At 44.6% G+C, this 12,812-nt stretch overlaps 1 protein-coding gene across 1 annotated transcript in view; it reads left to right on the top strand.

Annotated features, from left to right (window-relative positions):
• LOC134342085 (NACHT, LRR and PYD domains-containing protein 3-like) overlaps positions 1–12,812 on the top strand; it is a 70,521-nt gene that overhangs the window by 35,887 nt on the left and 21,822 nt on the right. The window contains exons 3-4 of the mRNA XM_063040029.1: positions 4,996–5,088; positions 9,555–9,647. Coding sequence (XP_062896099.1) covers positions 5,028–5,088; positions 9,555–9,647 — 154 coding nt within the window. The 5' untranslated portion in view covers positions 4,996–5,027. The remainder of the gene's footprint in view (positions 1–4,995; positions 5,089–9,554; positions 9,648–12,812) is intronic.

Below are 12,812 nucleotides of genomic sequence, written 5' to 3'. Positions count from 1 at the left end.
GTTTCTCCAGGGCTATTGTTTGCTCTGGCTTTGTTATATTGGAATCTGTTATCTAGTAGTGTGTACTATTATTTCAGTATCTGTGTATTACTGGACGACCATCAGAGAGTGCACTTGATTCCTTCTCCCACCGGGTTCCATCTGCTCATTCCCTGCCCATCTTGTTCAACCTCTGACCAGCCTGTATCCCACCAACTGAATGATATATATCAATCCATTGTTCAATCTCCGTCCAACCTGTATCCCACCACCTCAATGATATATATCAGCCATCTTGTTCAGCCACTGTCCAGCCTGTGTCCCATTGCTGAAATGATATATTTCAGCAAACTCTCTTCTAAACTTTGTCTTCATTGTGAAGATTTGTTTTACATCCTTTCCAGGATTTTTTTTTGATAGCAGGAGCTACCAGAGGTTTAATTGAACACAGCACGTGGCAGGGTAAAAGCAGCCATTTCAGTTTAAGTTTCCCTGTTACAAAATGGCTGCAGTGTTAACCTTTGTCAAAATGGAGCTCATAGCATCTGATGTTGAGTTTGTGTTTTCCTTTTTCGGTTAAATTTGGCGAGCTATTTCCTCCGTTTCCAGGGTAACAGCCCATCAGAGCTGCAAGCAGTGTTGCAAATTTTAACACCATGTGGTCACCGCCTCTCTGCGTAGAGACAGTGGCCTCAGGAGCAAATGTAACAGAGTGACAGTGGGAGGAAAGGATGCTGTGAGCATTGACTGTATGGGATGTATTACACCAGGATCAGAATGAACTGAGACTAACAAATGTAACAGAGTGACAGTGTGGGAGGAAAGGATGCTGTGAGCATTGACTGTATGGGATGTATTACACCAGGGTCAGAATGAACTCAGAACTAACAGACTGATTGGAGTGGGGTGGCACTTACATTTTAGCGTGTTCCTGATATTTTGCAATCAGTTACCATCAGTGCATTAAAATGAAGAGGTGGAATAAAAATATAGTTGCAGGAAATTTAAAGGAAGAAGACAAAATTACTGGAAAAGCTGAGCAGATCGACAGCATCTTGGACAGTCCCATGGGTCTTCCACCCATTTCTCCTTTCACAGACTGCTTAATAATTTTACATTTTGTTCCTGCTACACTGAGGGGAAACATGGCAATATCCCACACAGCAATGACATTGTGACCAACGTGCTCAGTTTAGTTGCTGGAAACACGCTGAAGTGTATCTGCATCCTCTGACAATCTACAGACCGGTGAACCAGCCTGACCACTGGTCCCGGCAGAGGGTCATTAGGTTCCAGTTCCATCTCAGTGTGTGAATAGGAAATGGGAGGAACATCACGGCAAATCGCCGGCACCAAAGTGGCTTCGTATTGGTTATAATATTGGGCTGGTGACTCTGGCTGTATATGGGCTTCAGTCCAGGTTGGTAATTGGACAGGTTGGAATTTCCTCAGTCTGCAGTGAAGCTGAAGTCTCCGGCGGTTAGACAGTGGTTATGGGGACATTGTCGTCTGCACCACCCAGTGGGACATCAAATCTGACAAGTATTCTGGAGATTTTTGAACAGCTAACTATGAGGATTGATGAAATAGGGCAGTGATGTTGTTCATCTGAATTTTGGAAACGTCTGTAAGGAGATCCCACGTGGCAGCTGATCTGGAAGGATAGGTCACATGGGATTCATGGGGAGTTTGCAGGTGGATTCACACCGGGATCAAGAACAAGAAGCAGAGGGTGATGACTGAAGATGGACTTAGCCAATGGAGGCCTCTGACGAGTGGGATGTGCCTGTCAGTGTTGAGACCTCATTAATTTTTTTTATTCATGCCATTGATTTGTATATGAATGTACATGGCACAGTTTGCAAGTTTGATACTAAATTCGGGAGTCTGGCTGATATTGCAACAGGTTGCAATAAATTTCAAAGACATCCTGGTCAGTTATGGAGACGGGCTGAGAAATGGCAAATGGTTTTCAACTTGAACAAGTGAGAGTTGGTGCTTTTGGACAGTCAGACCAGGGTGGGACTGGTATAGTGAATGGGAGGGCATGGAGTGTTGTGGAACAGATTGAGAAACGGAAACAAACATCATTAATACGCAACACAGACTATAATGCAGACAGAGAACAGATACATGGCTCCTACAGACAGGCTCAGCTCTGATACAGGGTCTTCCATCCGAAATATTAACATACTCTCTGTCTTGTTGAACAATTCTAGCAGTTTTGTTTTAATTGTGTTAAAGATGTTTTGCCAACTTGCTGTTTCGTATGTATAGCGTATCTACATTGTGGTTAACAAGCTACGATGTAACATTCTGGTAATAGCCAGGTAAATGTTCAAAGACAACTTGACCGGGGTTTAGGTGATAATAATGATCTTAAAATCCTGCCGAAGAAAATATAGTGATTCTGGACAAGATGTCACGATGCTATGGGTGAGATTACATTGTTCAGCATGTCAGTGTTTCTCTATAGACTCAAATCATATATTGCCAGAGGTGTCAATGCCAGGCAATGTTATCCTGAAAGGAGACGGTGAGAATCAGGTGAGACTGAGAAATCTGTTTTATTCAGTGATGAGAGGAATAGATGTCCCATTTGTCAGCAGAAATGTTTCACCCCACACTGCTGTAACAGTTGTCCATTACTCTCCATAGCGCCACCAATGGTAGGAGATCCAAAACAGTGGGCACTATCTGCTCAACTTGCCTTGCCTCACCGTTCACACATCACTCCCAGTCCAGGACATGTGACTGGTTCCTAATACGGAATTCCCTGCACTATCGCGGTACTGTGCACAATCCATGTAGAGGGCGGAAATGGGGATTGCGAGACTGTGGGTGGTGGGCGTAGGGGAATCAGGCCGTGTCAGGACTTCGGTGGACAGGCCCAAGATGTTTGGAAGTGTTTGCCTCAGTTTAAAAACCTCCAGGCCCGAGCCCGTTCCACACCGGAATCTGATGTCACTCTGCGTTCCCACATGTCTGATATCACGGTAGGTTCCCCACACCGGGATCTGACGTCCCAACGGTACACTATTAGTCACCATCATCTATGCAGAATACGAACCATCTACAACCGCCCTTTGCCTTCTGTGGGCATGCCAATTTTAGATCCACAAAGCAATCTCTATTTGGATCCCATCCCTAATTATTTTCTGAATGAGCTTTCCATGGGGAACCTTAGGTAACCTCTTACTGAAATCTATATACAGTACTTCCACTGCTCTACCTTCATCAATGTGTCTTGTTATATCCTCAAAGAATTCAATCAGGTTCATAAGGCATGACCTGCCCTTGACAAAGCCATGCTGACTATCCCTGATCAGATTATGTCTCTCCAAATTCTCATAAACCCTGCCTCTCAAGATCTTCTCCAAAACTTGCCGATTGCTTAAGTAAGACTCACTGGTCTATAATTTCCTGAGTTATCTCTACTTACTTTCTTGAACAAGAGAGCAAAATTTGCAACTTTACAATCCTCTGGTACTCCTCCCCAAATAATTAATAATGCGAGATCATCGTCTCTCGATTCCTACAGTAGCATGGAGTATATCTCTTTCAGTCCCAGCGACTTATCTAACTTAGTACATTTCAAAAGATCCAGCATATGCTCTTTCTTAAAGTCCATACACTCATGCGTTTCAGTCCGCTGTAGGTCATCCCCACAACTGCCAAGGTCCCTACAACAGGTAGATACTGAAGCGAAATACTCAGTATCACAGAATACTTAAATGATCGCCAGGTTGAGAAATATCTGTTGAGAATGTAGCAGTGAAATTTAACCAAGATAATTTGACATTGCTGGTGCCCCCTCCCCCCACTGATTTATTATACTTGTATGCGTGCCCTCAGCTCCAGTGATGATCGTTACAAATTCAGTGATACGTATTTGATCCTTTATTGGCAATCAGCAAACATACAATCGTGAAGCGATGGAACTGAACTGTACCCAAGCGTAAACTCATTGTATTTGACTGGATACTAACATCAGATATGACATCCGTCACTCCCCAGCTGTGTACTGCATGGAAGAAGGTACAAATATGTAACTGATTCCATTTCCGTTTACCACACCCCCACTGATGCGACTCGCAACCATAAAAAGCATCATAACTGCACAACGCAGAATACGACGTAGATAGAGCACAGATACATGGCTTCTACACACAGGCTCAGCTCTGTTACAGGATCCTCCACCTGAAGTATTAACATGCTCTCTGTCTTGTTGAATAATTCCAGCAATTTATTTTATTTATATTAACAATTTCCCTAACTTGCTATTTTAGATGTGTGGCGTGTCAACATTATACAACTAACTATCTGATAGTAGCCAGGTGATATGCTCAAAGAAATCTTAACTGTGATTTGGTGCTAATAATGGTCTTAAAGTCCTGCCGGACAAACTATAGAGATTCAGAACAAGATGTCACGATGCTATCGGTGAGATTGCATTATTCAGGATGTCAGAGTGTTTCTCTATCGATTCAAATCATGTATTGCCATTGGTGTCAATGCCAGGGGATGTTAATCTGAAAGAAGACGGTGAGAATCAGGTGTAACTGAGAAATCTGTCTAATCCAGTGACGAGAGGAATAGAAGTCTCATCGTCAGCAGAAATGTTTCAGCCCACACTGCTGTGACAGTTGTCCACAGCGCCACCGGTGGTAGGAGGACCAAAGCAGTGGGCGCTGTCAGCTCAACCTGCCTTGCCATTCCATTGACACATCACACCTGGTCCAGGACACAAGATTGGTACTTGAAAGGAATACTTGCCCGCAATATTGCGAGTCGATGCCCTGAAGAATTCAGGGCAAGTGTACAATCCATGGAGAGAGTGGAAATGGGCATTGTCTGACTGTGGGTGGATGGGCGCAGGAGTATCAGGCCATGTCAAGTCTTCAGTGGACAGGCCGAAGATGTTTGGGAGTGTTTCCTCCGTTTAAAAACAAAACAGTGTTCTCCTTTAAATCCCAATTAATGTTTGACCCTGCTGTTATTTTGTTTTTGTTACAGAGCAGCAAAAGCGGGTCACACCTGTCCTCAAAATGGGTCAAGGTGCGAGCAGTGGAGGAGTTCCAGTGACGTCAACATCGGGAAAGGACACAGGTATGTTGCGAATTATTTTAATTTATAAATACTCTGCTGTTTCTGCGTCTGGGTTTAATTCAATATCGGCAATTCACCAAATATTTGTGAAAACTGAGCAGAGAGATGAGAGAGAGAGTTAACATCTCTGGGGAAAACACAGTTACACGTGGAAGGAGTACAATTACTCTCTGCTCCTGCTCCTCTAGAAGATTGTGATGCTCATTAAAATAGCGAGTTACTCCAGAACACAAGACATTCTGCAGATGCTGAAAGTTTCGGGCAACACAAAGACACAGAAAAGATTGGCAGAACTCACCAGGTCAGACAGCATCCATGGGGCGGAATGTTTTGGATCAGGACTACAAGGAATAGAAAGTACTGTAGAAATATATAGAATTTCTGTCCCCTCATTTCCAGTCCAATGAAGGGCCTTGGCCCGAAAGGTTGATTGTTTATTCTCCTGCCTAGACGCTGCCTGACATGCTGAAAACCTCCTGCATTGTGTGAGATATTCCAGAGATTTGCTGAGGAAGGGGTTGACCAGGCAGGCAGACAGTAACCCAGAGCAAAGCTGTGATGATGGGCAGAACCAGGAAAGAGATGGTGATGTTTTACTATATTCTCAGGAATAAGCAGCGTCCTTTCCAAACAGAGATGTATATTCCCGGGGAGAAGAAAGAGCAGCCGTCAACAGAGGGAACTATACCCCCTCCGTGCACGCACACCCCCCCCCACCCCCGATCGGCACCCCACCCAACCCCGGCCCGAGCACGTTCCACACCGGGATCTGATGTCACTCTGCTTTCCTACATGTCTGATACCACATGTGGGTACCCCACACCGGGATCTGACGTCCCTTTGCGCTCCTCATGCCTGGTGTCACGTGTGAGTTCCCCACACCGGGATATGACGTCATGTGTGCACTTCCCTACGTCACACTGGTGCCGAGACGGTTGAGTTTTTCGGGCTAAGGTAACAATTACCTGACCCACCCACCCCACCCAACAGTCAGCAGAGGAGTTACACTCTTCCCATTGGTGAGAAGCCCTGTCTATCATTGGTTACACCCAATAGCGGAGAGGGCATTAACCCCGCTGACCACATCACACGCTCCAACAACGAACTCCCCGTCAAAGCAGAACAAACCCCAAAGTAATTGTCCCGCTTTTTGAATTATTTCTATTTCCCTCGGAGGGAAGTTGGGGTGTTTGTGAAGCTTCTCCTGCGGCCGGTGTCTGATGTATCGTTAAGAGGTAGCAGGAGACCGCTCGGCCCGTCGGTGTGATGCCGGTTCCCCGTTGAAGGAGTGTTCCCAGCAGAAGGAGGAGGGAGAGGGAATTAACTGAGAGGATAAATATGGTGTGAGGGGTTGGATAGGATGGCGTCTGAGAGGTTCTTTGTCCCGGTGGTGGATCAAGGAGTAGGATGGGGGAAGGAGCCCATTGACAGTGGGGAAGGGACATGAGGATCTCGCCTATAGAAATGTCTGAGCCCACGGTGGTGGCGAGCAGAGATATTCAACACTTTGGTGGGCAAACACTGGTAGACCGTATTTTCATATTGTTCCATTACCTATCAAGGAGACACTTAAAAGACCCCATTGTATCCGCCTCTACCACCGTCGCTGATAATGCATTCCACGCATTCACCACTCTCTGTGTGGAAAACTTACCCATGACATCGCCCTTGTATCTCCTTCCAAGCATCATAATACTATGTTCGCTCTTGTTAGTCATTTCAGACCTGGGAAAAAGCCTCTGGCTATCGACACAAACAATGCAACCAATGCCTCTCATCTTATACACCTCTGTCAGGTCACCTCTCATCCTCTAACGCTTCAAGGAGAAAAGGCCAATTTCACTCAATCTATTCTAATCAGGCATTCTCCCCAATCCAGACAACATCCTTGTAAATCTCCTCTGTGCTCTCTCTGTAGTATCCATATCGTTTCCTGTAGTGAGGTGACCAGAACTGAACACAGTACTCCCAAGTGGAGTCTAATCAAGGGCTTATATAGCTGTAACATTATCTCACGTTCTTGAACTCAATCATATGGTTGATGAATGCCAACACATCATATGCTTTCTTAACAACACTGTCAACGTGGGCAGCAGCTTTGAGTGTTCTAACGACACAGAACCCAACATCTCTCTGATTCTAAACATTGCCAAGAGTCTTACCATTAATATTATATTGTCTTCAAATGTGACCTACTGAAATGATCCATTTCACGCTGATCAGTATTGAACTCCATCTGCTACTTCTCTGTCCAGTTCTGCGTCCTATCGATGTTGCACTGTAACATCTGACAACCCTGCCGACGATCTGCAATACTCCCAACTTCTGTGTCATCAGCAAACTTACTAACCCATCCTTCAATTTCCTCATTCAGGATATTTGTGAAAATCACAAGGAGAAGGGGTCCCAGAACAGATCCCAACGGAACACTGTTAGTCACCATCATCCATGCAGAATACAAACTATCTACAACAGCTCTTTGCCTTCTGTGGGCATGACAATTCTGAATCCACAAAGCAATGTCTCCTTGGATCCCATACCTCATTATTTTCTGTGTGAGCTTCCTATGGAGAACCTTAGCTAACCTCTTAACTGAAATCCATATACAGTACTTCCACTGCTCTACCTTCATCAATGTGCTTTGTTACATCTTCAAATAATTCAATCACGTTCAGACTACATGGCCTGCCCTCGGCAAAGCCATGCTAACTATCCCTAAACAGATTATGTCTCGCCTAATTTTCATAAACCCTGCCTCTCAGGATCATCTCTGACATTTGCCCACAACTGAAGTAAGGCTCACTTTGTGTTGTCTTATGGTCTTTAATTTCCTGAGTAATCTCTACTTCCTTTCTTGAACAAGAAAGCAACATTTGCAACTTTCCAAATCCTCTGGTACTTCTCCCCACCTAATCGATGATGCGAGATCATCGTCAGACGCCTAGCGATCTCCTCCCTTGATTCCTACAGTAGCATGGGGAATGTCTCGTTCAGTTCCGGCGACTTATCTAACTTAATACCTCTCAAAAGATCAAGCACCTGCTCTTTCTTAAAGTCCATACATTCAAGCGTTTCAGTCCGCTGTAGGTCATCCCCACAATTGCCAAGGTCCTTTTCACTGGTGAATACTGAAGTGAAATGCTCAGTATCTCAGAATATTTAAATGATCGGCAGGTTGAGAAACATCTGCTGAGATCCACTGATTTGTTATACTTGCATGATGTGCCCTCAGCTCTAACAATGATTGTTACAGAAGTCGGTGATATGTATTCGATCATTTATTAGAAATCAGCAAACATACAATCGTGAAGCGTTAAAACTGAACTGTACCCAAGTGTAATCTCATCGTATTTGAGTGGAGAATAACAAAATATATTACATCCATCAGTCCCCAGCTGTGTACTGCATGGAACAAAGCACAAAAATGTAACTGATTCCCTCTGCGTTTACCACACCCCCACTGATGCGACTAGTTACCATAAAAAGCATTATAAATACAGAACGCAGAATACAATGCAGATAGAGAACAGATACACGGCTCCCACACACAGGCTCAGCCGTGATACAGGGTCCTCCACCTGAAATATTAACATACTCTTTGTCTTGTTGAATAATTCCAGCATTTTATTTTATTTATATTAACAATTTTTCCCAACTTGCTATTTTGGATGTTTGGCTTGTCAACATTGTGTTTAACAAGGTGTCATACAACTATCTATCTGATAATAGCCAGGTGATATGCTCAAAGAAATCTTAACCGAGTTCTGGTGCTAATAATGGTCTTAAAGTCCTGCCGGAAAAAAAGATAACTATAGTGGCTCAGGACAAGATGTTACGATGCTGTGTGTGGCATTGCATTGTTCAGGATGTCAGGCTGTTTCTCTATAGACTCAAATCATATATTGCCATAGGTGTCAATGACAGGGGATGTTAACCTGAACGAAGACGGTGAGAATCAGGTGTGACTGAGAAATCTGTCTAATCCAGTGACGAGAGAATAGAAATCTCATCCTCAACAGAAATGTTTCAGCCCACACTGCTGTGACAGTTGTCCACAGCGCCACCAGTGGTAGGAGGACCAAAACAGTGGGCGCTGTCTGCTCAGCCTGCCTTGCCAATCCATTGACACATCAAACCCGGTCCAGGACACAAGATTCGTTCATAAAAGGGATTTGCCTGCAATATAGCGAGTAGATGCCATGGAGAATCCTGGACAGTGTACAACCCATGGAGAGAGTAGAAATGGAAATTGTGTGACTATGGGTGGATGAATCCTGGCCCAGTGTACAATCCGCGGACAGATGGGAAATGGACATTGTGTGTCTGTGGGTGGATGGGCACGTAAAGTCTTCTGTGGATAGGCTGAAGATGTTTGGAAGTGTTTGCCTCAGTTTAAATACAAAACAGAGTTCTCCTTTAAATCCTAATTAATATTTGACCCTCCTGTTATTTTGCTTTTCTTACAGAGCAGCAAAAACCTATCACACCTGTCCTCAAAATGGGTCAAGGTGCGAGCAGTGGAGGAGTTCCAGTCACGTCAACATCGGGAAAGGACGTGGGTATGTTGGCGAATTATTTTAGTTTATAAATACTCTGTTGTTTCTGCGTCTGGGTTTAATTCAATATCGGCAATTCACCAAATATTTGTGAAAACTGAGCAGAGAGATGAGAGAGAGAGTTAAAATCTCTGGGGAAACACAGTCACACGTGGAAGGAGTACATTTCCCGTCTGCTCCTGCTCCTCTAACAGATTGTGATGCACATTAAAATAGCGAGTTACTCCAGAACACAAGACATTCTGCAGATGCCGAAAGTTTCGGGCAACACAAAGACACAGAAAAGATTGGCAGAACTCACCAGGTCAGACAGCATCCGTGGGGCGGAATGTTTTGGATCAGGACGACAAGGAATAGAAAGTACTGTAGAAATATATAGAATTTCTGTCCCCTCATTTCCAGTCCAATGAAGGGCCTTGGCCCGAAAGGTTGATTGTTTATTCTCCTGCCTGGACGCTGCCTGACATGCTGAAAACATCCTGCATTGTATGAGATCTTCCAGAGATTTGCTGAGGAAGGGGTTGACGAGGCAGGCAGACAGTAACCCAGAGTAAAGCTGTGATGATGGGCAGAACCAGGAAAGAGATGGTGATGTTTTACTATATTCTCAGGAATAAGCAGCGTCCTTTCCAAACAGAGATGTATATTCCCGGGGAGAAGAAAGAGCAGCCGTCAACACAGGGAACTATACCCCCTCCGTTCACGCACACACCACACCCCCCACCCCCGATCGGCACCCCACCCAACCCCGGCCCGAGCACGTTCCACACCGGTATCTGATGTCACTCTGCTTTCCTACATGTCTGATACCACATGTGGGTACCCCACACCGGGATCTAACGTCCCTTTGCGCTCCTCATGCCTGGTGTCACGTGTGAGTTCCCCACACCGGGATATGACGTCATGTGTGCACTTCCCTACGTCACACTGGTGCCGAGACGGTTGAGTTTTACGGGCTAAGGTAACAATTACCTGACCCACCCACCCCACCCAACAGTCAGTAGAGGAGTTACACTCTTCCCATTGGTGAGAAGCCATGTCTATCACTGGTTACACCCAATAGCGGAGAGGGCATTAAGCCCGCTGACCACATCACACGCTCCAACAACGAACTCCCCGTCAAAGCAGAACAAACCCCAAAGTAATTGTCCCGCTTTTTGAATTCTTTCTATTTCCCTCAGAGGGAAGTTCCCAGCAGAAGGAGGAGGGAGAGGGAATTAACTGGGAGGATAAATATGGTGTGATGGGTTGGATAGGATGAAGTCTGAGAGGTTGTTTGTCCCGGTGGGGGATCAAGGAGCAGGATGGGTGAAGGAGCCCATTGACAGTGGGGAAGGGACATGAGGGGCTCGTCTATAGAAAGCTCTGAGCCCACGGTGGTGGCGAGCAGAGATATTCAACACTTTGGTGGGCAAACACTGGTAAACCGTATTTTCATATTGTTCCATTACCTATCTAGGAGACACTTAAAAGACCCCATTGTATCGCCTCTACCACCGTCGCTGCTAACGCATTCCACGCACTCACCACTCTCTGTGTGGAAAACTTACCCGTGACATCGCCCTTGTATCTCCTTCCAAGCATCATAATACCATGTTCGCTCTTGTTGGTCATTTCAGCCCTGGGAAAAAGCCTCTGGCTATCGACACAACCAATGCAACCAATGCCTCTCATCTTGTACACCTCTGTCAGGTCACCTCTCATCCTCCATTGTTTCAAGGAGAAAAGGCCAAGTTCATTCAGCCTATTCTCATCAGGCGTGCTCCCCAATCCAGACAACATACTTGTGAATCTCCACTGTGCTCTCTCTACAGCATCCATATCGTTTCCTGTAGTGAGGTGACCAGAACTGAACACAGTACTCCCAAGTGGCGTCTAATCAAGGTCTATATAGCTGTAACATTACCTCCACTCTTGAACTGAATCCGATGGTTGATGAATGCAAACACACCATATGCTTTCTTAACAACACTGTCAACGTGTGCAGCAGCTTTGAGTGTTCTAACGACACAGAACCCAACATCTCTCTGATTCTACACATTGCCAAGAGTCTTACCATTAATATTATATTGTCTTCAAATTTGTCCTACTGAAATGAAACATTTCACACTTATCAGTATTGATAATATCAGGATATTTGTAAAAATCACAAATAGAAGGGGTCCCAGAACAAATCCCAACGGTAAACTGTTAGTCACCATCATCCATGCAGAATGCAAACCATCTACAACTGCTCTTTGCCTTCTGTGGGCATGACAATTCTAGATCCACAAAGCAATGTCTCCTTGGATCCCATACCTCATTATTTTCTGAATGAGCTTTCCATGGGGAGCCTTAGCTAACCACTTACTGAAATCCACATACAGTACTTCCACTGCTCTACCTTCATCAATGTGCTTTGTTTCATCTTCAAATAATTCAATCACGTTCATACTACATAAACCCTGCCTCTCAGGATCGTCTCCAAAATTTGCCCACAACTGAAGTAAGGCTCACTTTGTCTTGTCTTATGGTCTATAATTTCCTGAGTTATCTCTAGTTCCTTTCTTGAACAAGAAAGCAACATTTGCAACTTTCCAAATCCTCTGGTACTTCTCCCCACCTAATCGATGATGCGAGATCATCGTCAGACGCCTCGCGATCTCCTCCCTTGATTCCTACAGTAGCATGGGGAATGTCTTGTTCAGTTCCGGCGACTTATCTAACTTAATACCTCTCAAAAGATCAAGCACCTGCTCTTTCTTAAAGTCCATACATACAAGCGTTTCAGTCCACTGTAGGTCATCCCCACAATTCCCAAGGTCCTTTTCACTGGTGAATACTGAAGTGAAATGCTCAGTATCTCAGAATATTTAAATGATCGGCAGGTTGAGAAACATCTGCTGAGATCCACTGATTTGTTATACTTGCATGATGTGCCCTCAGCTCTAACAATGATTGTTACAAAAGTTGGTGATATGTATTCGATCATTTATTAGAAATCAGCAAACATACTATCGTGAAGTGTTAAAACTGAACTGTACCCAAGTGTAATTTCATTGTATTTGAGTGGATAATAACAAAAATATATTACATCCCTCAGTCCCCAGCTGTGTACTGCATGGAACAAAGCACAAATATGTAACTGATTCCATTTGCGTTTACAACACCCCCACTGATGCGACTAGT

The sequence above is a fragment of the Mobula hypostoma genome, unplaced genomic scaffold, assembly GCF_963921235.1.
Source record: "Mobula hypostoma unplaced genomic scaffold, sMobHyp1.1 scaffold_51, whole genome shotgun sequence".
Taxonomy (NCBI): domain Eukaryota; kingdom Metazoa; phylum Chordata; class Chondrichthyes; order Myliobatiformes; family Myliobatidae; genus Mobula; species Mobula hypostoma.
Note: the sequence above shows the minus strand (reverse complement) of the source record. Positions and strands in the feature narration are given on the sequence as shown.